At 40.4% G+C, this 25,666-nt stretch overlaps 2 protein-coding genes and 1 long non-coding RNA gene across 6 annotated transcripts in view; 2 read left to right on the top strand and 1 right to left on the bottom strand.

Annotated features, from left to right (window-relative positions):
• The first annotated feature begins 4,800 nt into the window (after window positions 1–4,800).
• CTXN2 (cortexin 2) lies at window positions 4,801–10,179 on the top strand. Its single transcript, XM_051797240.1, has 2 exons — window positions 4,801–5,111; window positions 9,734–10,179. Exon 2 carries the CDS (start codon window positions 9,788–9,790, stop codon window positions 10,034–10,036), a length of 249 nt encoding a protein of 82 aa, XP_051653200.1. The 5' UTR covers window positions 4,801–5,111; window positions 9,734–9,787; the 3' UTR covers window positions 10,037–10,179.
• LOC127475407 (uncharacterized) lies at window positions 6,935–25,662 on the bottom strand. Its single transcript, XR_007906193.1, has 6 exons — window positions 25,309–25,662; window positions 18,643–18,733; window positions 15,340–15,382; window positions 10,640–11,303; window positions 9,387–9,492; window positions 6,935–8,977 (listed from the first exon to the last, which is right to left on the bottom strand). It is a non-coding gene; the product is annotated as an uncharacterized LOC127475407 (long non-coding RNA).
• Window positions 12,316–25,666, top strand: part of SLC12A1 (solute carrier family 12 member 1) — a 47,209-nt gene continuing 33,858 nt past the window's right edge. Inside the window, exons 1-5 of one of the 4 annotated variants that reach the window (XM_051797222.1) lie at window positions 12,324–12,777; window positions 14,616–15,215; window positions 20,586–20,720; window positions 20,935–21,010; window positions 24,952–25,047. In XM_051797222.1, coding sequence (XP_051653182.1) covers window positions 14,805–15,215; window positions 20,586–20,720; window positions 20,935–21,010; window positions 24,952–25,047 — 718 coding nt within the window. In that variant the 5' untranslated portion in view covers window positions 12,324–12,777; window positions 14,616–14,804. Of the gene's footprint in view, window positions 12,926–14,615; window positions 15,216–15,252; window positions 18,760–20,585; window positions 20,721–20,934; window positions 21,011–24,951; window positions 25,048–25,666 lie in introns of those variants that run through there. The other 3 variants (XM_051797224.1, XM_051797223.1, XM_051797226.1) reach the window with 3 other exon arrangements.

The following is a 25,666-nucleotide window of genomic DNA, read 5'->3' on the forward strand; positions in this document are numbered from 1 at the left end:
TTGTCTTTCCATGCCTGTATTTGTGCTGAGAAAGTCTCCTTTGTTACACACTACTGATCTCTCCTGGGAATATTTTAAAATTATCACTTGATATATGGGTTTTCAACATCACTTCCACCTTTGTTCATGTCCTTGCAGGAGACAAACAAGGTTTCTGAGGAATGTTCCTGTTACAAGGGTATCCCTCATTTAGTACAACACTGCTACAAGTGTTCTTGGTCTGCTGTCCTAACAAATTCCTCTCATCATCCCCTCATGTAAACAGTGTCTCTCAGTTGTAGGGAGGGTGTATGGCATAAAGGCTGTTTATTCTTGGCAAGCAGAGAGTTCACAGCACTGATTCACACATGGAGTTGAGGATAATGGAATATTATTAATGTTCTTGCATATATATGTAAATATATATGCAACTGTAAAGGAACTACTCTTGGAAGTCTCTTGTACAAGTAGTAGTTACAGAGCTAAAATAATTACATGTGTTCTAAGTATCACCATTCTTTTCAAAACAGTAACTCCAGTCTGTTAGTAAATTCAAGTCTCAAGTCCTCAATGACAAAGAACACATTGCTTTCAACTTGCTAATGAACAAATATATATCATCCTTTTAGAAAGGACCATTTTAATTGGTCTGTGGTTTATCTCAATGTTGGTTTTAATTTTATTTCCAGTTAAGTCATGATCAAAAGCAGTTCATCAACACTTTCATCAGGTGGAACTTTTAAAACTATTCTATGTTCCTGAAAGTCAATTTGTATGGAACTTCAGAAAATGGGACTTCTGAGCTTCATAGGTCTTAAATCCATATGACTATTTTTTTTGTAAATTACTGTTTTCAAGCAGACATTGTTCTCACCTATATGATGCCTGTATGGTAAATATGTCATACATAATTTTTCTTGGTTTTGTAGCTCCTAAATGTGCTTAGCATTTTCCAGACCCTATCCCCTCTCCAAGAAGCCCCGAGTACAGCTGGAGAAGGGTTGCTTTAACAACAGATTCACTTTGTAAATCATTTGACTTTTGTAGCTTATTTAAAGATTCCTTTTTGCACAGACACAAGTAGTTCCAGACCAGTCTGCATTGCCTAAGGATGCAACCAACCTACACTGCTTTATTTTGTGCTAAAAAAAAAATTAAATTAACCCTACTCTGCAACTGGCACCCTTTTTTGCATACTTACAATGCACCTGGAGTAAAACAATTTTTCCCAAATGCTCTCTTTGCAATTAAACATTATCTTCCTAGTCTGAGAAACAACGTGGGATCAGTCACAGAGGAGACCTGCTCTACTTGATCTGCAGGGGCCTAACTTCTTTGTCCCTCATGGAAGGCTTACATCCTCCTAAGTCTCATAAAATTTTTCTTGGTGTTATGCAACCCTTGCCCACAGCTAAAGAATCTAAATCTTAATCACCTGGTTTTTACCCCTAAAAGGCTGCATAACACCAGATTTTTGGTAGCACTTTTACTGGTCCTATATTAAAACAACTCACATTACTCTCTCTTCCTTCAGACATTATTCTAGCTGCTGAAGTTACAAAAGAAAAAAACTAAGCAACCTGCTTGTGCTTTGGTCCTTCCTTCCACAACATGCCCTTCCTTCCACCCTGTCAGGCTGAGTGCCCCTTACATACCCACCAGCTCCGCTTTTCACAGCGAGGCAGTAAACACCTCCCTCCTGCAGATCTAAGAAGAACCCATCCTTCCTTTGCCCTCTCCCTAGTTGGCCAGGAGCTTGCCCCAATCCCGGGGTGAAGAAGCTGGAGACACACCTGGGGCCATTTGCCCTCCTCATGGCCGAACTCTCTTGTCCCACCCACACAAGGTGGCACTGTTGATTTTCACTGTATGTATTCCCCCTTCCACCTTTGCCCACACTAACACTGGTTGGACTTCAAAGTGGTGATTTTCAACCTTCTTCAGTTTCTGAATCCCTACACTTTTCCTATTTGAAGAGTGGGCCTACTCAGACATTTAACATGGGGAGACTGCTTTGTAGGACTTGTTTTTCTGCCTCATTCTTGGCAGTCACCAAAGGAGTACCCTACAGACTCACAGGGCTGTAGATTCATTTATGTCTCTGGTGAAGTGAGTACCTAGTAAAAGCATGGCCTTTAGCCAAGCACAAAGAGAGATTCAGATCTTTAAATATTACAGAAAAAACCCCATGGTAGAACAAATGTTAAATACCCTGAATTAAATTACTTAAGATAATTCCCACTTGTTACTGTGATCAATACGTAAATTAATATATAATCCTCACATACTTCCGCTGTGCCCCTCAATTACTGCTTTTACATCCCCTACTTACTATTGCTTTTTGATTATACATATTCTCAAAAATTTGCTTAAATTTGCTTAGGAGGGGAGTTTCAACTTGATCTGTTTTTTCTGTGCACTATATTACTCACTGACTCTGCCCACTTCAGCCCATTTAAAATTTCTAGCAACTGAAGGGAGAGTTTGCTTGGGAAGGAACACTCAAAGAGCTCTTTAAAGCTAAACTGAAAAGCAAGTTACAGTGGAGTTAGTTATCCCTCAAAGGAGTTATATTTTCTTAACACCTACACCACTCAAGTGATCCTTAAACATCAAAAGTATTAACCGGCTAACAGCTCTAAGAGTTCCTTATTGCTTCTCCCTCATTGGCACCCACTTGCCCAACCTTAAATTAGGCCAGATGAATTTGCAAGATCAAAGTAACAAATTACCAGATGATTATAAAATCTCTATGTCTGATCAAGGGCTCTCCTTTGAGGAAATACAACTCCCTAAACAAGGATCAAATTAACAGCAAATATGATTGAAGTCAGATGGAAGTGATAGTTATTGTTCTGGTGAATACAAAAAAGATGGAGCCTGATAAAGAAATGGAAAATGAAGAGTAGTGAACACTCCCTTTGTCTATCTACCCAGTATGGGTCACGTACACAGAACAGAAAAACAGTGCTGACAACTGGTAGCTGAAGAGGGAGATTCATTCCCTGGTGCTGGCTGCCAGTTTCTTTTCTAGTTTTATTTCCATGAAAAGTGGATCTCCAATACATAAAATCAAAAGAAAAGTCTTTAAAATAGAACATGAGTATCAGATTCCTAGAACTAATTACACAATTTCAGCAGCCTCTGCCATGTCATAGTACAAGAGGGGTAATTATTTCAGTGTTGAAAAAAACCTCAACATTTAATCCTACAAGAATAACAAAACAAAAGGATAATATTAAACCTATAAAGAGTAAGATCCCACAAGTAAACTTTTCCCAGGAAAAATGGTAGTGAAAGGCCCAGTGTCAATGCCCAAATTCCAACAGAAGAGACAAGATGCATCTGCTCAAAATTATTTGTTTCTACTGTCAATATTGTCCCTCGTTCCCAGAGAGAGCAGACATATTCATCCTGGCTACTCCCAAGACCTACTTCCAGTAAAGTTCTCCAAGTATAGCAATGCTCAACAATTATTGGAAAAGCCTGGATTTATGTTACTCTCCCTTAACAGTTGTGCCAGGTTGAAGGGGGTACCATGAAATTCTCAGACCTTGTGTTTGATACTCCCAAAATCCCAAACCATAGCTGTTTCCATCTAGTGAGACCTTCATGGGGCCCTCAAGTAGATCAGGGACAGGGCTAAAAAAGAAAACTAGAGCTCCTTAGGAGCAGTAGAGGCTCTTTATATACATAATCTGAAAGCACATTCTTATACTATTTAAAACTATCTATTTATAAAGTCTTCATGGATCTTCAAATATGAAAGGCACTTCAAAAATTAGCTTGACTTACAATTTCAGCAACAGAGATTATTTACCACATGACGGGTGCTGCAACATTAGAAGATCAAACTAATAACCATTAGCAAGTACATAGTTACCCATCGGTTTAACCATTAGTTCTACTAGCAGGAGAAATCTGTGTTTTGACTCTATCCAATGCTTAGAAGTCCACTGCTGATACGACAGAGGAATCAGGCAGTAAAATGGCAGGCAACGCAAACCCCTTTTTTCCCAGATCATATCAGGAAGAAGGTTTAACCTATCCTAGAGTTATTGCATGTAGTGAGAAACATGAGGAGTTTTAAAATTATTTTCTGCACAACAATTCTGCTAGCAGGTCTGCAGTAGTCTCAAAAGTCTCATGATGTGTATCAGAGTGATACAGTCCTGTTCCACTGACCGACGTGCATCCCTGCAGGATGGTGTACAAAAATGGAATCACTATCCTTTAAAAGATTTGCCATTTATTAATGCAATAAATACAGATCCAGCTTTGGGAAAATGAATCTTCTTTCCTAATCCACCTTAAACACCTTCTGTTGTGGCAAATGGAAGCCTCTCTAATATACAACCACCATCAACTAAACGCAGCTAATGAAAGGATATGAAGCGAGGCTTAGGCTTTAATCGTTATTACCGTTGGAGCTATTGGGAGGACCCGAGTCCACTCTGCGGGCGCAGCCCTAAGAGGCTTTCAGGTCCCCACGCCCCGCTCAGATCAGTGTGTCAGCCCCTGCCCGCAGTTCCAGGGCAGCAGCGCGGCCCCGCCGCACCCAGCGCGGCTCCACAGGTCCCGCTCCGCGCCGGCGGCGGGGCTGCGCTGCTCGCCCGGTACCGGCGCTCCCGGCCCGGGAGGTACCGCAGCCCGGTCCCCATCGCTGCGGGGACACTCAGTCCCGGCCTGGGCGGCGGGAGCGGAGCGGAGGAGGGAGCGCTGCTCCCGCCCGCTCCGCAGCGGCCCCGGCCCGGCCCTTACCGATGCACCGCACGTAGTGTTTTGCAGGAAGTTTCCACGCTCCTCGGTCTAATCCGTGCAAAGGGGGGCCGGAGAGGAGCGCGGCTGAATTGCGATGGAAGGGGGCGGGCGGGGAGGTGGAGGAGGAGGCGGTAGCAGCAGCAGCCGTGTTTAATTTTTTAATTAGGGCACTTTGAGCATCCCTCGGCGGGGTCGCATCGCCGGGCGGCGAGGGGAGCAAGGGCGAGCTGCCCCCCCCGCCGCCCGGGACCACCCCGTGCCCGGAGCCGTCGGGACTCCGACCTGGGCTTTCGACAGCCGGCGAGGCGGCCCCGGAGCCGCGGGAGCTCCGCGCTTCGCCACCATGGGCAGCGCGGGCGCGGAGGACACGGGTGGGTACCGCGGCGGGGCGGGCGGCGGGCTCTGACCTTGCGGCGCCGCCCGGCCCGGCCCGCACGGCCCAGCGGGGCGGGGGGACCGAGGGACCCGGGGCGGCGGGGGGAGCAGGGGCAGGGGCAGAGCCTAAATCTGCCCTCCCTGGATAGCGGGGCCGGGAAAGCGAAGGCTGTGCGCGCAATCCTACAGCAACAATTGCTTTGCAGGTGCTCGGTCTCTCGCAGCGTCCGTCCCCAGGGAAGCAGGCAACACTTTTCCACGTTCACAAGTTAAGGATGATGCTAATGAGCGTTTTATTTTCCTGCATCACTGTATTATCGAAATCTAGACTACCTACATGAATTCACAGCACAAGAGCTCCTGTCCAATGGAGACTCCAGGCTGATGTATTTGCTAAGGATAAAATCTCATTTCTGCAATTCATTGCTTGTTGGAAGGATGGAGGTGTCACTGCCCGGCTGCTGCTTCTTTGCAGGGGAATGCTGTTTAAGTGGAAAAGTGTTGCTTGCACCCAGAGTTACCATGCTGCAAAAACACTGCCTGCCTGTGTGGGGCTTTGCTCTCCTTGCAGAACAGTGAGCCATGCCTTCATTTGCTGGGCATCCATGCCCTGGCCTTCCTACCTTCACCTCCCTGTATGTTTTCCTAGAACCCTGAAGAGACAGTCTTCTCCTCTGCAATTTAGAGAATACAGGCATGCAGCGTGCACATGAGCATGACAGGTTGGCTGTGTGGTCACAGCACGGCTTTTGCAGCATTTCTGGCCGTGTGTTATTAACTCAGGTAGCTCAGGCCCGTTGGAGAATTCCATATTCATTCAAATTTCCATTTCATTAGGACTTCTCCATTGTTAGTCTTTTCATCCTACCACCTCCTGTGCCCATTTTTTCTGATAGCATTTCTGGGATACAGTTTAGTTTCCCTAAAGAGATAGTTAAGTGCAAATGAGGTGCTTCCAAAACTTTAAATGTCCCTAACCACACCACCACGTTTTCAAGTTAGGTTTGTCCTTACTCAAACACAAGCTTGGGACTGAAGCTATTAGAAGTACTTTGAGAATGACCACATCCATGAAACAGCAGCTGGGCTGCAGACATCCAAGAGGTGAACAGATGGCCACTGATTTGGTCCATTTTGTTGCACACTACCGTTTATGAAGTGGGTTTTCAGGCAACTGAGGTTTAATCATGCCAAGAGGATGAATGCTCCCAGCTTGAGACCATGTAAAGATACTCCTTTCCAGTACCAAGCCATTAGAAAACAAATCCTATAGGGGGTTCTGTGAGAGAAGGACTGAAACCCAAAACACAAGGAAGATTATTCTGGCTACTTTCTTAATCTTTCAGATTCTCTGTAAACATACGAGTAAAGGCTAGGTCTGAAAAAAGTGGCACCCTGTCACTGCAAACCACCAAAGAACTGGAGCTGGGGTCTTCAATCAACACCAAACATTGGCAGAGTTGGGCTGATGATGCTCCTAGGATAAGAATTTCAACATCTTTTTTCCAGCTACCTCACAATACTTAGTACCCATGGTGTTCCCCTTCACCATCCCCCCACAGGTGCAGCCAGCACCCCCAGCTTATACCTCCCTTCTTCTTAGCCAAGTGGTCTATATGCTAAGCTGTTTTCCTTATTCCTATTTTCTTTAGGACTCTTATGGTTCATTCTGACCTCAGAAGGGCTTCCAATGGCCTTTTATTTCACAGCAGGATGTTAAGGAGCCTTTCTTTTTGCCAGTGTTTTTATACGGGTAACTCCAAGGAGTAGAGTCTTCACCTGTGAAAAGAAAAGTCAAGCTCAGTCTGGGGCCAGCCCCCACAAAACAGCTCTGCAGATTCTAACTGATACAATGCCTGTCCCCATCATGCTTTTCTAGAGGCTATCTTTGAAGATTTTTGGATCCAGGCCATGTTAGTTAGCATTCAGTCTTCTGACTCAGGACTTGACACATACTCTGCAGCAAATGACAGGGTATCTGACTGACTGGGAGAGGACATCAAACCTGTGTGCAGCACTACAATGTGGAAACAATAAAACAGGCATGCAAGGTCAGATGTGCTGCCACAGTTTTGGGGATACATAATTAGAGCAAAATTTCCTGTGAACGTGGAGGCTTCGATTACAATTTCTGAAATTCAGGACAAGGAAGAGAAGAACACAAAGCTGCACATTAGAGTTTCCCAGAACCAATCTCCCCCCACCCCCAGCAAAATGCATGGTGTTTTCTCAGGCAGCTGTTTCAGCCAAACTTTTGTTGGATAAGACTAAGATATATTTTTCCATGTTTCAGCATCAGTCCAGCTTTGCACAGAGATCTGTTGCATAGTGTCTCCTGACAAGCACATAATGTACAAACAAATCCCATTAATTCCAGTGTGTAACCTGCAAAATTAGTAAGACTGGAAGTCATATTCTTGGAAAATGACTCTCTATGGTGAAGAATGTCATGTCAAACACAAACATATTTGCCTGGACTCAGCTCAGATGCAGGGTTCTCCACAGCCAGCCTATCGCTAAGATTTTTCTCTATGTCTTTCAAGGTAGCAACTGGGGAGTTTGGGTCTGGCTTTTCCAGGTAGTGGCTACATATAATTTTCCAGTATAAGCCTTAAATTTAATTTTTATAACCCAGTGTCCTATGATTTCTGGAAAGTAATTTTTTTCCTTGATTGGCTCTTGTTCAAATCAACTGATTTGTGACATAAATTTGTGATATTGAGCTTTCTGTGATTATTTTTTCCCTGCAGAAGGTCAAACTTAATAGAAAAATTGGAAGTATGCCCAATGAAAATCCATATAGCAGGTGGGCTTTACCCATGATACATTTTCAGAAAATAAATATTGCTTGTTGTTGACATTATTTCTAATTCCAATAGGCTATATCTGGATCTTTTCTCCAGCTTAACAGGAATTAAAACATTGTGACCCAAAGAGCAGAATATAATTCAAAACAAGGAAGGATCTCATACACAACTCTATAGAATAAACAGAACATTGGCTGTTATGCTCTGGCACACATGTAAAGACAGTAATAGGAAAACATTATTTAACATCTACTACATTGAGGTTTATTGCAAAAAGAAAAAGACTTGTGTCTTGCCCTTTTAACCTTTGTTTTAAAATGTTTATTCTTTATAGGATAATTAGTCAAAACCCCCACAAATTCTGAAGTGAGAAAGGAGACACCAAAGAAGATAAAAGTTCTGTCCATTTCTGTCTGCTCAGGAATGCCAAATCTTATTTTTGCTTTTTTTTATTGTAGAGTATGGCTACTTTCAGCCATGACTGCAGTACACAGATACCAGAGCTCCCTTTAACCTGGCTTAGCAGTGCAGGTACCTGAAGCAGTGTAGCCATGGCAGCACAGAGCTCTGAGTGGCCTAATTACTCTGCCAGGAAATAAATGGATACTGGTAATTCCCTGGGGAAAAAGATGGTTGAACCGTTAACAAAAAGAGTTTTTCCCTGAGGCATGTTCGTTAAATAGGTGTTAGCAAGAGGCAGGAAACCTCAAACTCTAACCTCAGAATAAAAGTGCCTTTGTCCTTTGGTGCTTTTGATGTCCCAGTCCTTCCAAACCTCCTGCTGTCTATAGGTACAAAAGAAATTTGTGATTCTAATATCTGATAGAAAACCTAAGATAAAGCAAAACGATCCCCACCCCCAATTAAAATCTATACATAAGATCTCCTTAAACAGGCAAAAATAACAGGTTTCACCTGCCTGGAAACACACAGAGCTCTCCTGGTGGCAGTGGCAGGGTGGAGTTGCCTGAGCCTCCTGCCCTCCATAGGACACACTTTAGGGTCAGCCCCCTGAGCAACATCAGGAGGGATTTCAGACCTGCTGTTTCCTATGCCTGTGAAAATGGCAGGATATGTATGTATTTAAGGCGAAGACCAAGAAGAAGAAAAAAATGGGAGCAAGATTTAGGGGAAGGGAATTTAATTCTGTTATCTCTTCTCCCACCAATCTTTCCTCGTACACAAGAGTGGACATGTACAGAGAAAGGTGAAGGGTAATTTTATCAATATGCTCACTTTCTTACAAGCTCAAATACACAGCTTTTTTTTTTCTGAAACTGGGGACCAAGACTTCACTAAAATTGCACACACAGTGGTTTATTTTACAAGTTGGATCTATTTATTTAGACTCGTGATCTAAATCAGATGGCAAAATCCATATTATTTGGCTGAAATTGCCTTTGAGGTCAATGCAAGTTTAACTAGTTTAAGGATAGAGATTTAAAGCCATTTCAGAAAACATACCTGGCTTCTCCAGGTGGAGACCTCGGTGAGTATTGCCAAATCAGAATCTGTAGACTTGTGCCCAGCCTGACAAAATACTATTTGCAACAGCCATGTGCTGAAGTTCCTGTTTTGAGGAGACAGAAAGCCAGAAAACTGTGAGTTTGCTGTCTCATAACAGAGGCCAGTAAGTGGATAGTGTGTAGAGGCTAAAAGTTGCAATTTTTTCATATTAATTTAAATGTGAAAAAACAACAGGACACTGCTAAAATCCGAGCTGGTTTTCACTTCCAAATGTTCATATACTGCAGCTTAGATACATGCATCCCATTTAGACCTAACCACACTGATTGGACTTTTCTATGCAGGCAAAGAAGCAATAGAGGTGAAAACCCCACAGAGTCACCAGGATGTGATGCCCAATGATGAGCAGTAATTACTGCAGCAACACTTCAGCCAGCATGAGTGTCAACGAAATGTCTGCCTTCCCTCTGACTCTAGAGCAAAAAACTGGCTTTGCCTTTGTGGGGATTTTGTGTGTTTTCTTGGGACTTCTAATTATCCGATGCTTCAAAATCTTGCTAGACCCCTACAGTAGTATGCCTTCTTCTACATGGGAAGATGAAGTTGAGGGGTTGGATAAAGGAACATTTGAATATGCTCTTGCATGAAAACTCACAGAATATCCTGCCTTAAATTTGATGTTGATTTCATTTTGGAAACCAACTGTTGTTACATTTGTTATACATCCCCGCATTTTGGAGATATGTTGGTGGCGTCCATTTTGTTAAATAAATATTTGTTGCAAACTCAAGAGGCGCTTCACGTTGCTTTTACTTGCCAAACAGTGGAATGGTAGGTAAGAAATGGTTAACAGAAAACAAATACTACAATAATTCAATAGAAAGTGATGATGGCCAATATTTTAAGAGTCAGATGATATCTGCTTCTTCAGAGAAGGATCTCATTTCTACTGTGTCTCATGATACCCTAGAGAAAAAGATGAATAACACAAAAGACAGGCTCACGAATGGTGCATGTTTAAATGGTAACACCCTCCCCTCCTCATCTGACACAATTTTCTGAAACTCGTAGTCTGTGTTTGTACACTGAGAATACAAAAGTGGAGGACAACAAATGTTGAGGAGGTGCCTGCAAGAGGTGTGTGTCTGTGTTGCTGAGGTGAGAGGAGCAAGGGCTAGTCCACATACTACCAATATTAAGAAACTAATGGGAAAGCCAAAGATCACATCCGTTGCTAACTCATCTCTCACCTTCCAAGAAGAGCAGGTGCTCTACTGCTGACTGGTTATGAGGAAAGTACATTGCTTCTCTGTGAAAACTTGATGTGGTCCTTTGCAAACACTGTGTAACTCACATGAGTATTTTTTTGATAGATCTCCCAATCTACAGCAACAGAAACTGAAGCAGAATTAGTGGAAGGGAAACAAACATCATTAAGGAAGTTTTTGATACTACAAACATTCAGCCATACAAAATATATTACCTGCTCAGAACTCCAAATCAACATCACCACAGTCCCAGTCCCCCAGCATCTCCTACATTGTTAAAAATTTTAAGTGGAAGAGAAAAACTGAATGTTAAATAACCAATCTAACTCTAGCTGAATTGGTCAATTGCCAGTTTTTTACTACTTGGTTACAAATGTTGATTCAGTTTAAACTGGAACTTAAACTGTCTGGTTAACAGCTCCCAGCAATAATTACACCAGCTTGGCAAGGCCAAAGCAGAGACAATCATGCTGCTTACCCATTTGTACCTAGTCCCCAAGAGGGACAAGGGTCCAGAGCTGACTGCAGAGCTCTGTACTCTCCAACCCCTCTCTAAAGCTGGTTCTGCTGCTCCTGCAACTTTGTACAGTGTTCTGGATCTTTGTACAGATCTGGACTGTCACTGAAGAACTGGTCATGGGAGAGCCTATCAAAGCAGAAGTGAAACAGTGAAAGCAGAGACTCAAATCTGGATATTCAAGGTCACCCTCACATACACAGCTGTTTAGCAAGTGTGACAATACTTGACAGAAATTCAATTCAGTTTTTAAGAAGGCTGGCATTAGAATTTTAGGCACTGTCACTTTTGCTAAACAGCTCTGTTTGCAACGAGGAGCTAAGACAAGGAGATCAGTTACAGCAGCTGTTTTCTTTTTTCATGTATTCTGAAAAAATACATGTTATTTCTTTTGCCCTATATACTAGGCAGAGGCAGAGAGTGGAACAGCAGACCTCAAGCGCCATTTGGAACATGAAATACTTGATTGTACGGGGAAGGACATGAATCTCCTGTCTGAAGAATATAACAGAGGAAAAGCCAACATCAATCTACACCGGTCCAGTTGAATTATAAAACATAAACAGTTTTGTGAATATATATGTACTGCTTCAGACTGTACATAAGAAAAAATGTCAGACCTTCAGAGATTCAGTATATTGCATTTATCCTAGTTAATTTAACCATAAAATCCAAGGTAGATATCAGTACAATGATTCATGTGATCTGTTATTGCTGGATAGGATCATCCACTGCAGAGACCTGACACTGCCATTCTTTTTATGTACATCTAATCAGCACAGCTGAGCTCTGTGCTGTCAGGTTAGAGTGCTGAAGGTACTTAAGTTATCTGGGTTAAATATAGCTCAGTTAGCTTTAAACTACACAACAAACACAGCAAACATACCCAAAGAACCCCAATATTGTCTTATGACTTTTGTTCTTGACCCAATCTATTGCTGGAAGCAATTATCAAGTTCCCTTATGATTACAAAGCTTCATCATTTCCTGCCTGCCCTTCTCTGCATTCCAAATAGACAAGGAAGTCAGCCTTCCTGGAAAGAATACAGAGAACATAATTTTTCAAAGGTTTTCCTTAAATATACAGAATAAAACTTAAAAACAGGTCAGGAGTAAATGGTTCAAAACTGCATGTGGGACAAGGGACCCCCCCAATGACCAATCCCACTGACTTCACTGAATGTCTTCTGCATAAAATGCACCGAGCAGATCCTGTCCTGAACTCATTATCTACATGACTATATATGCAGAACTGAAAAACAGAGAGAACATGATCTGTCCATAGAATCTGGCATAGCTGGGAGGGAAATGGAGATAACAAAAGTATTTTCAGGCCCCCTTAGAAATTTTGCAATGCCATAAAGTCAGTAATTGTAATGGATAGGTACATTTGCTGGTTAATATGTAACAAGCTAGAATGTCTCTCTAAATCACCATCTAGAAATGTTTTGAAAGAGAGGGATTGGATGGTCTATTCAGTGTATTAAGCAGGAGAAAAATCTGGCCAATAAGGCAGAGTCTGTAATGCCTCAAAGAGAGGGATAGACTATATGCATGAATAAAAGAGGCAGGTTGTCCTTCCCTAAAAACACAGGATTGAATGGTAAGTTAAATTACCCTAATACGGTAAACTTGATTATTTATGCGTAATGCTAGAATGCTAAACACAAAATTATTGACAAATAACAGTTGAGAGACCTCTGGAAATACATTGTGAAAACCAAAGTATTATTTTCAAGAACAGCAGAAAGGTAAGAGACTTTACTTTTCCTAGCAAAACAGTAATATTATGGAAATAAGACAGTGAAATGACAGAATCATTTTACTTGGTAGCACAAGTCATCAAAGCAAATTGTCATCAAAGAATTGGGATTTCATTCAGTCAGGGAGATGAAAACAAATGTAGTTTCACTGACCTTAATGACAGAAGATTTGTTTTTGCTCCTCCATGCCTGCAGATGAAACACTTCCTTGCAACTTTAAAAGGCTGAAGGAAGCAGAATACTATCTATGATCAGAAATGTGTAATAATAATAACACTATTGATAATCCAGAGACAGCAGAAGTAAAATAAACTAAATAAATGTAACATTGCTGTGAGGCTTACAAAACATTAGGCAGGAAAACCAACATAAATATGAGGGGGTTAAAAAGTGGTATCATAGCAGAGAGGTGACAGCAGAATATTATCTGTAGCTTATGGAAGAAGTGAGAAAATATGCTTTAGGTGTATCTCATACTGAAGATGGAGGACTTTTTATTATCAGTTCTTCAAATTATAATTTTGATATGTGATTTTAGAGAAAATTTACATTGCTGAGCTATAAATATCGATGGCAGTATTTACCTTTCTGTGCCAAGGGGCCAAATGCATCTCACAAAATCATTGAGAAATTTAAATTGAAAAAAATCTCAGGAGGTCATCTAGTCCAACCTCTTGTGAAAGCATGAAACTTAAAAAAAAAAATGCCTGTAATGGGCTTATTTACTCAGATTTTCAGTTCATATATTGCTTTAAAAGATATATTTTGTTTCTAAAACTTTCTGCTTTTACAATCACTTGCAGAGTTTCCATGTCTAAGCAATGCTCTGGTTTAGTCCCTTTGAACAGGCCTGGACTCCTGCTGAATTATACAGGTCTCTACAACCACACTTTCTAATCTCCTTAGAAATATGTTTCAAGACTTACGGATTGCCATCATTTCAGTAGCTCATTTAAGGGCCATCTGGGCCATACTGTAAATTGCTGAAAAGGTACTTAACCCACTAAAGGCCTTAAACATACATACCCCTTCTTCTCTTGGTGTTTTTGTTTGCTCACTCATTTTCTTTGCTGAGGGTCTGTGTGGGGAAGTGGAGGTGGGAAGGAGGTTATACAGCTATATGTCCACTTTTCTGTGGGCTGCGACTCCAAGGGAGCCAGAAGAAGACAGAGGAACGGACAACAGGAATCTCATGACATTCAACAAGGGCAAATGGAAATCCTGTACTTCAGACAGATTTAATGCCTGCGCCGTGCAGGGAGCAACTCTCCTGGAAGGGACCTGGTGAGCAGCAGGTTACAGAGGAGGCAGTCCCCTGCTTTCCACGTTTTAATTGCATGGTCATGTTCCAATTGCATGATCCATGTACATGGATGCTCACTGTGTCACCCTGCTCCTTTCTGGGTTTCCATAAAACAGATTGAAACTAGAGGAGTTTTTGGCCCCTTTAGTGCTCAGGCCTGTACCAAACTACTGCTGGTTTGGTTAAGGGGTCAAGTGTGTCCGTCACTGATGGAAACAGCTCCACAAACTCAGTCTTTGACTCAACTATTTTTTTAGTCAACAAGTCATAGGATGACAGTCTTATGGATACTTGGTGAGGCCAAGGAGAGCTTACAGTGGAAAATGTATCTAACCATGCAAAATAACAGAAATGTTTTATTTATATCTTTTATAGCAGAAAAACAGTAGACAACATTAGGAAGCCTGCTTAGACATTCAAGAGAAAATTCTCAGAACTTCATTACTCGAGGAGTAAAGATTTCATATGAAACAGCAGTAAACCCTTTGCTGTAGCTGCTACTAACTGGCTGCAGCCACAGAAGAGTAAAGGGCTCAGTGACCTGAGTCTGCAGCATCCCTGAAGATGTCCATGAACAATGCACCAAATGTATTCTCGGATCCAAATGCAAATCGGTTTCAAGTTAACATAATTAATGAAGGCCATGACGACAACGAAACAGCCCAAGAGGATGTGGGCTCTGACCCACCACATTATGAAGAAACATCTTTTACTGATGAAACACAGAACAGACTGAGAATCAGTTACAGACCAGGAAAAAGAGAATTATATGACAATTTCCTTCAAAATGCAGAGAAAACAGAAGCTAGTTTACATCCCTATGATACTCACACTAAAATGTATTATCTACAAACTTTTGGCCATAACACAATGGACCCAGTTCCCAAAATTGATTATTATAGAAACACTGGCAGCGTCAGTGGGAATAAGCTCAACAGACCAAGCTTATTAGAAATTCATGAACAACTGGCAAAGGTAAGTGAAAAGGAAAGATACAATTTTTCTCTATTCTATTTCCAGACTGTTAATTCTGCTTATTAATATGAGAAAGTCCTTAGATTCATGGACCTTACCCAAGAGAAAAAGTACAAGTAATTACCATATTTCCTCTGGTAGCTGCCGTCTGCTTGCTGCTCTGTATCCTGATCAAAGCAAAGATTTTTATTAAAAGGTGGTCATAAGGTACTTGATTAACAGAAAAACATTGCTTAATCTTGTCTAAAAGTATGGATCTACTTAATCTCTTCTGTTCCATGTAAGAGTTAGGATGGCAGATGATAAATGTCAATTCATAATTTAACCAGGCTACACAATTCACACTTATTCTAAACTTGAATTTAACATCAATGCATAACTAATTTTGACAGATTCCTCCGCTGTACTCATTAACAAATATAAGTGTTATAAAAAAGATTATGTGCAACAAATGCAATCTCAACCAGAAATCCAAAGCACTCCCTGTTTATTGCTGTAACAAACCATTCCAACTGCAAAAAAGAATCCAGAACAAGAGTGTTGAGGCTGAGTGTTTGCTCAGAAGAAGGATAGCAGACAAGAGTTTTCAGGTGCTGATTCAGTGAATGAATTTAGGCCTTCACACTCATTCCAATGAATTTGGAATGAATCTGAAGAGCTTCTTGAATGACTACACAGAAAGCATTTATGGAGGAATGATTTGGCTAAATTCCTCCTAATCTGTCAATGGAAGAGCTGTTTAGACTTTGCTCATGTAATAGATGGGGCTATATCCATGTAAAATACACTTACAGAGAGAACTATAAAACAGAATACAACTGTCTAACCTGCCTTTGAATGATTTTGTAGAGCTGTTTCTCCTCTCTCCTTAGGAGAGACCTATTTTTGGTGGACCCACTGTAGGCATTTACTATTGATATATATGCATTTTGTGGGGAAAAAAACCCCTTCCCCTTAGCAGACTCTTCCTGTTTGCTCCACTTTTTCCACGTATACACCACAGTAAGTGAATAATGAAATACCAAAACATGCCCTTTATCATGATAATCCTCACTTTTGTCACCCCCCATGGCTACTTGCAGAAGAATATACATTTGTCAGGAATGATCCTCTGGGGTTTGCACGTTGAAAACTTCCACTGGAAAGAATTTGAGAAGTTGGTAATATTAAGTCTCAAATACCAGATTTTCACTAATTTCTGTGTTAGTGTCTCAGACAGGTGAATTTTGCTGTCTAGTCACCTATCTAGATATTTTAAGGGTTGATTACCCTATGTGGAAAAAAAACCAAATAGCATGGAAAGCTGTAATAAGAACTTCTGTGGCAAGAACAAATAGATTACACTTTGAAACAGTTAAACTACTAAAAGACCTACTACAAAACAGTGGAATAACACGTTACTCTACTGACTTCATAAGCCATATCTTCCCCCTTAAGCCACAATACCAAGTTCTCTGTAAAAAGCAGAGACACAGGATACAGCTACTTTCAGAATCAAAAACCTTTTTTGAGGTTCTTAATTGTGCACTTATCAGGGCAGGGCTGGAGAGAGATCATTGCTATAGTCAAGCTGAGACTAAAAGTGCCAATATGCAGCAAAAATCCCCATTCTTTTTTCTGTGTTGGCCAATTGTGAAATGAGAAATTTTGAGAGAAAACAAGCTCTCATCCCCATTCCACTCAGTTTTAGATACTTCTAAGGTCTGAATAATTTGGACAAGCATCTGATTTTTGGATGCTGGTCCAGATCTTGTTCAGACTTCCACTCTCTGCAGATTCACCTGTCCTAAGGAGGGTAATATAAAATAATGAAATCAAGAAAAAAAATAGCCATTAGCAAATTAGGACCCAATTCTTTAGGATCTTATTAGGGCAGCTTCCTAGCCTTGGCCTAACTTACCTAAATTAAGGTCTCCACAGACCTGTGTAAAATGGCTTACATGGAAAGGAGAAGCATTTCCAAAGACAAATGCAAAGTGGATATAAAAGGGAAAAAATATGAATTTGGTATCTGTATTCATTTGCAGATGTACAACTGCTGCTCAAGAGACTAAACCCATTTCTATGCCCAGAAGAAAACTTCCTCTTATAGAAATAATTTACTTCAGTAGTGGCCAGAGAGGAGTAAAATAGTGTCTTAGCTTTGAACATAATGCTGAATGATAAGGTACTGAACATAAGCATATTAAGGAATTTTCAGTTTTGATCATAACCAGAAAATTCCATGGTTTTTACTGCTGCATCTCTCAAAGGTTTGTATATTTGAAACAAAATGAGATAACTTTGTTTAGGTTTTTTTAAGGCTTTCACTTAGAGAAGGTTAAAAAGAAGGCAGATGATATCACAGAATAAAATGAAGGGAGAATTGCTTCACAGGTTGGGACTTTTAGGGAAGAGAAAAGAGCATCATCTAGCTTGGCCATTTCCATACTTTTTCCAGTATTCAGCTTACAGAAGGATAATCTTATGCCTTTCAAAACAGGAAGGTGAATGTCAGAGGTAATGGGATTTTTGTTACACTGGCAACCTGCTGTGCCCTTATGTGAGTTGTGGCCCTGGTGTGGGAGCCACTGAGCACAGCCCTGGAACAAACGAGGCACCATTAGCAGGGCTGGAGTCTGTGCCTGGCTGTCCTGGGTCTCCCTTGGTGACCTTGGGCAAATCACTTCGGTCTGCAGAGCTTATTCTGAAGAATAAACAAACGCAAGGTCACTAAATAGCAGATTAGTAGGGAAGGGAATTAGGATGGTATGAAAAGGAGGATACATATCCTATCAGGAGGATAAGATATGTATGAGCAGCTGGACAGGGGCCCTGCCTGCAGCCCCTGCCTGCAGCAGGAGCTCTGGCCACCAGCAAGGAAGGGATGAAATGCCCCATTGAGCAGGTACAAGGGTTACACAATAGCCCGAGGTGCAGTTCTGAAGAGGATGCTCTGTTTTACTTTAACACTAAAATCTGGGCTTACCACACTACACCCCAAGGCAATCCCACCCCCCTCACCCCCAGTTTGAAACTGAGATTGTTGAAGACAACTATACTGTCACAAGCCCATTGCCAGATTCTGATAAGAAGTGGCATATGTTTGACTTCAGATTGCTAAACATCACATAACTATTCCCATTCTGCTTTGATGCTGGGCTTCACATCAGAAGATAAATATTAATATTTAATACTTTTTTTTAATATGCAATTTTTCAAATGTCAGAATGTAAGGCAGGCTGAAAGGAGCTTCAAATATCTAGTTTCCACACTGCTGGAGTCAAACGTGTATCATCTTTTAGCAAGACATGTCAGGTTTTTGCACATATTAAGCCACAAATCGCCAATTAAATCTCTGAAAAATAGTCTAAGTGCTACTTCACAGCTGATGGCTGCTGATAATTACTTGGGCTTAATATTTACCCTACATAAGAAATAATCTAACCTTTCTTCCTCTTGGCTATTCTCCACACTTGTTACGGAGACTTGATGAGCTCATCATCTTTAGCCCCAGGAGAGATGAAGACTAAACCATTCTGAAACAAGAAAGGAAAATGTTTGGGTTAGTTCTTTTTTATTTTTTTTTTTAAGCAGTTAACTTTTTATTTTAGTAGCTTTTCAAAATGTTCTGTCACTTTTATTCCACATCCTTAATGCATGAGTAGCACAGGTACAGCTGCTTGGTAAATAACCAATCATTCACTAAAGCACGCCAATTTAAAATGCATTTATGGAAGGTTTAAGGCCATAATTTATGATAATGGCATAGAGAGCACAAATTAATTCAAAGTACAGAGGAAACAACTTGTTTCAAGTACAAAGACCAAACCCTTTTAATTTTTTTGTCTTTGAAATTCTAACCACTGTAGCAAAAACCCCTCATATTATTCTGCTGATCTTCCTTAACTCACTTTAATCATTTACCGTATTTTGAGCAAACACAGCCATTATTATTTCAGGGTAAGAATTGTCAAAAGTATCTAAGTAACTCAGGAGCTCAAAGTCACAGGCTTTCAACAGATCTTGTATTCCCATTTCACTTAGGGCCAACAGGGCTGTAGGCACCAAGTTTAGTCCATGTCGAAATGTATTATCCAGTCACTTATTTCTCATTTGTGAGCACAGTCCTGGATTTACTGTGTCAAAGGCATTCTACAGCCTTGCATCATCATGACTAGAGCCCCCATCCATGAGGGGCAGGTCCAGATATTAGTGTAAAAGGCATATTCAGTTGGCCTTTATGTCTGTTCTGGGTTTGTGTGTTGGGTATTTTTAAGTTCACGGACAAAATACAGAAACAGCCTTAAAGTCAATCAAGATGAAAAATCTCATATGTTTCACAGAATTACAGATGTTTTTCCTCCTTGACCTGCTTGGTTAATCTGGAAATATCTTCACTAACCTCCAAACCTTAAAAGCACCTTGATTCCTTTCCAGAAGTGCTACCCACTCCTGACTCTGCCAGACTATGGCAAGGGGCTTGGTCCTTCCTGAAGGCCTTTGCAGAGGACCCAGAAAATATCTGGCAATAGCTAACCTAATGCCAGCTGCTCCCAGAACCAGGGAGAGCTCTGAATAAGATAAAAAAAGAAATTAAAAGCAGCAATGACAAAGAGCATAAACCTCAGCACCATGACTAATTCCTATTCAAGCCACAAGAAACATATCATGGTGCTAAATTGCCTCAAAGATTCTGGGGCAGAAGAGCTGAAGAGATAAAATACAGATTTATATTTGTAACCTAATATGAACAATCTAAAATTCTGGACTATTATTCTGGTTACACCACAAATACAGCAATTCCTAATCCTATCTACTATGGTTACACCAGAGGTGGCTAAAACACAGAAAGGATTATTCACTTACTACATTTCACTGGCATTTCTCTAACTGTTTTCAGGAATATGTTACCCATCTGCTGCTGCAGTTATGTTTGTACTTTATCCAACAGAAAACACTGGAGTTCATCACATAACTTCACCATGCAGCACTCAGCTCAGTCTCTTTTCACTATTGAGCAATTATCCCTCCTTCTACACTTGGAGTTATTCATAAATTGTTGCAAGAGCATGCAGAGGCCAACCAGGAGCCTCTCACTATCTTAGATGTTCTACTTACATATCAACACAATATGTATGTAGAATAGTTCACAATAAAAACACTTAAGTACAGATAATAATGTATTTACTCTGCTTAAGCGGTTCTTTCATCTTTTCTCCCCATTAGCAAGCCCACCTGCTGATGCCTGGTGTAAGCAGAATATTGCTCTCTACTCCAGAGGCAGTAAAACCTGATCTTCTTTGGAATTCCTTTCTCCTGTGTCTCTTATGCAGCCAGGTGTCCTCTGCTTTGCACAAAACCGTGTTTGTTTTCTGTGTGATTCTCCAGAACATCGCTGTGAGCACTGGCTCAGTGGAGAGAATGGCTAATGGAGAGAGCACGGCTGGAGAGGAGACAGCAGCCAGCAAGGAAGAGGAAAACAAAGCAGGATTTGTCAAGTTCGGATGGGTGAAGGGTGTGCTGGTGAGGAACTTACCTGCACTTCTAAACAAAAAAATTAAAAGCAAATAAAATCAGTTCTGTTACACTAAGGTCTTCTAAGAATTAAGAGTGGGAGATGGACTTCAGGGATGTTTGGGGTGTTTTTTAAAAGCCTGAAATGTACTCTGTCGTGCTGCTGGTTGTTAACACTACTTTCAACATTGCACTAATGCGGTATTTTTTCTTTAAAACCTAGGTAAGATGCATGCTTAATATTTGGGGTGTGATGCTCTTTATTCGACTTTCCTGGATTGTAGGTCAAGCAGGAATTGGTATGTATCTTATTTAATATCATTTTCAACAGTGAAGGGATAAAGAGGATAAACTATACATGATCATGATTAATATATAATCTGAGATGTGCATTTGCATGTTGAACTAAATAACGTTTTCAAATGCTTGCCAAGGTAAAAGACATTAATCCTCCAAACTATTGGAATTTTCCAGACTCACAGCCAAATTACTGCTTAGAGGCACAGATCTGTTAACTATGCATATGATCATCACATTTGAATATTTCTAAGCTTTAGTGAAATTTGTATTTAGATCCTGTAACAGATGTAAACTTTATGACTCGGGCCAATTTCTAATATGTGAGTACAGAGTTAACCTTTAGGAGTTCACACTTTGCTTATCTGTGAAACCCAAACCTTGTCATCTACATATTAAAAACAACACTTCTTCACACTTCTCTGCAAGGATGAAAACAGAACTGGAAGGAGGTCTCATCTCATCAGGATTTTGTTATTTTTAACTGCAGAACAGTACTAGATACTAGTGTACTATGAAAGACTAAGTTTAAAAAACTCTGCTGTAGCTTTCATATAAATTAACTAAGTACACTTCACTGTGTGCTGTATCTTTGCTTCTTCATTGTGCAGTTTAATTAATCCAAATTCCAAATGCCAGTCCCTGGGGGACTGGGCTCCATCCAGTATGTTGCTGAGTGTTCAATGAAACCAGTGAGAGAGGAAAGTGCTCACAACGCTGCAAGAATCTCCAGCACTACAAGAGCAGCTCAATGAGGTGCAATTTCTGTGTGGTACAACTGCCTTTTCAGAGCTGCTGCTCTGGGGAAGCACAGAAACGTGACCTGCGATGGCACTGTCACTCTGGGATCCATGATCCTGCAATCTGGAGTGTTGGGGCCCTAATCTTTGACTGGCACCCAGATGTTGCAAAAAATGCAATCCAAAGGCATGATGGCAAGTATTCCAGTTTGGATGCTCACAGAATGGAAACATTAAGTAAATTAAGGAGCGTTGACTCTGCTGGGCTTGGATAAAACTCAGTGCTCAAAATCAGCTGGTATAACTGTCATTCACTTCCTTGTTAATGGAAGTGAAATGAAACATTGAATCGAAACATCTCCAAAATTTTGCATGGTTGAAGTCTCATTTCCAATAAAATACAGTAACTTCATAGAAGTTTCACTTGAGCAAGTCTGAGCTTTTAAACAAAGAATAACAAAGGAAACGCTTATTAAGTAAAAAATCCAGCCACAAACTTACAGAAACATAAATAGAAACAAGAAACCCAACAATAAAAGATCCAGACCTAAGCAGGAGAACTTTAGTACTTCTGCAGTGCTCCATGCATGGCTCCAGCACTGTGCCTGACAAAAGGGTGCTTGCTGATTTTATGATGCATACCAAATGAGCACGTACAGCCCAGGGCACTCATAACTATATGCCTTGCCATGAAATTTCTGCATCTTAATATTGCCAAGACTTTGCTCTGGGGTTTCATGCAAAATTAGTTTTTAAGGGCAGTTTAGTAACTTATTGAGATCATCAAGAAGTATTACTTTGTTTTGAGGTGTGAGAATAGCCATGGGCAAGAGTAATTCATTTTGGAACAACTTACTTAGGAGCCATATGCCTGCTTTTCAATCGAAACTTTAATCAGATTTTTAACATTAATTTGCACCAACATCAGTTACAACCTTTCTGCTTTCACTTTTAATTTTACCATTTTAACTCACTGATAAGCAGACTCTCTTTCCTTAGAGTTTATTGCTCTGCTGTTGCTTTTTAAAGTTGCATGTGTTATGCAAGGAGGTTAGTTTTACTTCTGAAAATGAGATGTCAAATTCCATATGAATAATTCCTCATTGCATTTTCTGAATGTCTTATTAGCAATGAGCTTTAAGTCCCTAGCCAAGCTGCTTAAGGAGAACAGTGATGGAAGCTCATCATCACCAAGGCTCAGGGATTTCACTGGGTACTGCTACTAACATGGAAATTAAATGAGTCAGTTAAATCACCATCTGGGCACCATTTATATCCCCATCATTAGGGGGCCAAAGAGAGCAAACCCAATTATTTCCATATCCTGATAGGCTGTCTTGGGCAAAAGCTCTTACAGGGGGAAAAAATACCATTCAACAAAGATCTGTGTTTATCATCAGCTGGGAAAAAAGGGACACTATGGTCCTGACAAGATTCCAGGTCCAAAACTAGTCTGGTATTTTCACCTAACATCTGAGGACTACATGTACCTGGAATGGTTAACCAAAGGAAGGTAAAAACACCAAGTTTATGTTACCTGAAAATCTGACCCGGAATATTACAATTATGTTATGTTATATGACAATGTTTTGGTTAAGTCACTGCATTTTATGCACTTTTATTCTTAAATCTTACAATATTTTTTAAAAATTAACAATAAAGTCTTTCTATGAGGATGTTACTATCAAGTTAGCAACTCTATATATCATATACATGTTAAAGACATGAATTGTGAAATGCAATAAAACATCCTTGAAAAATACTCCTTAGGATGCACATGCACTTACCAAATAATTTTAAAACTACTTTAAGAATAATATGTCTAAATTATTCAATTTAGGAGTTAACAGCTAATTAAAAATCATGTTCAGCCACTTCTCAGACACAAAATTTGCATGGTTTAACCTTCTGTGTAATGGTTGCTGACCAAAAGGAATGACCATTTGGATTTCTTTTTATACAGACCTGCATACGAAAAGCTGCATGACTAGTTAGAGTTCAGAAATCAATAGGATAAACATAATTTATTAGAGGCTCAAATCACTTTGAATATATATCACCACGTTATATATCATTTATGTCTTGCCCATGACATCTTTCTGTCTTAAAGGACTGTGATAACATGGCGATAATTTAAGCAGTAAAGAACATTCACTCAGGGACTGGGTGGCTATAACCATCCAGTATGAACTGAAGTCAGGAATCTGATCTGGAAGCCAGAAGGTAGAAATAAACCAGAGGAATCAATCAGTTTGTAGTACTTCTTGCTCAGTGATAGTTGTCAGATCCAAGTTTCAATCTGGATGAGCCCTGGTCAATAAATATTGCTACAGGCAATGTATGTTCTCCAGTTCCACACTGAACCCCTCACAGACACAAGGCAGCTAGTGCATAAGCCTTAGCAAGCTCAGATAAAACTAAAAACTGATTGTTAACAGAAACCTGACCATATAACCAAAGACTGGAAACGTTCTCAGATTTCAGAGCATAACTTAAACTAAAACCCAGTTCACCTGTAACTAATCACCTTTCACTCATCTTCAGATGTTTGATTCTGTTCAATTACTCAAGTTTGTGATATCAGCTAAAAAAAAAAAAAGAATATTCTAAGTTCTCTAAGATTACAGGTCACCTGTTAAAGTAAATGGCATCTAAAAATCAGTATTTCCATTTTCAAATGTTTGTCCTGTGTTAGACTAAAACTACTTTTTGCAGGGAAAGAGGGAGATGAGGACATCACTCAGGTTTTGTCTCTCTGCCTGACTGATTCTTTGTCCTGGTGCACTATGAATCTTCCTCTGACTCACTATTTAATTATCTGATGAAAGACAGCAGCATTCTTACAAGAGCTCTGGTTAACGTGTCAATCTCCTCATTTAAACAGCCAGGATGCCTGTTAAAGGTAGATATAAGTTTCCATGTCAAGGGACACTTGTTTGTTCATTTCCTCTAGCCTTTGAAAATCATGAGAATTTCTGGCTAGAGTACTCCTATCACAAAGAATCACTGCTTGAAGACTGATGGGAATAATTTACTACCATGTCATGGCCTCCATGAAAATGTTCTGCAAGCTGCAAATGGTCAACAAACCATCTTTTCAGTTTATTGCTCTGATTCTGGCCTGAAAATTCAATTTAAAGAGAGAATGATTTGTAGGAAACATGGAACATGAGTAAAATATTTTATCTTCTTATTACTGACAGGTCTTGGAGTAATCATAATTCTCCTCGCCACGATGGTAACCTCAATTACTGGGTTGTCAACTTCTGCAATAGCAACTAATGGGTTTGTCCGTGGAGGTAAAAATCTTAGGGTTACTAATGCTTTCAAGCCCAAAAAGGTATTTATGTATTATTTCCGTGTGAGACAAACCAGAGGGACGATAAACCAAGTGGTACATCTAAAGGAACTGGAAGGTAACAATTCTAGCCACCTCTCATCACAATTTAAGGCATGTTTTAATAAACCACAGATTTCAGTTCAGTCTGAGAAGTACATTTCAGGTGTTCCTGCCTGCTGGGAGTGAGGGATGGCTGCTGGCTTTCCATGGCTGCTCTTACCTTTCAGCTGGTCTTTTCTATTCAGAGCATTCCAGGTTGGACATCCTTCAACAAACTGAGCATGGAGACACCTCTTCCTCTCATTTTAAATACTGATGCACATCAGTGGATGCCTTCAGTTTAATGCCTTCTTTATAACACTTCTCACATTTCAGCCACTCCTTGGAAGACGAGTAAATGATTTTGCTGTAAAAGTGCACGTCAGGTATTTTATGAAACAAATTTCTAGTGCATTTCAGAGCCTTTAAGTTCTATCTGGCCTGGTCTAACCTCTCTGGAAAATGGCAAGTTCTTACTACATCATTTAAGCACAACAGGTACTGGAATATACTTGAATATACTTTCTTTTTCGGATCTT

This window comes from Manacus candei, unplaced genomic scaffold, assembly GCF_025592945.1.
Source record: "Manacus candei isolate 608988 ecotype Guabito, Panama unplaced genomic scaffold, ASM2559294v1 h1tg000046l, whole genome shotgun sequence".
NCBI lineage: Eukaryota > Metazoa > Chordata > Aves > Passeriformes > Pipridae > Manacus > Manacus candei.

Excerpts from the sequence above, each read along its gene's own strand:
- CTXN2 (XM_051797240.1), top strand. The coding sequence starts at position 9,788 with ATGATGAGCAGTAATTACTGCAGCAACACTTCAGCCAGCATGAGTGTC.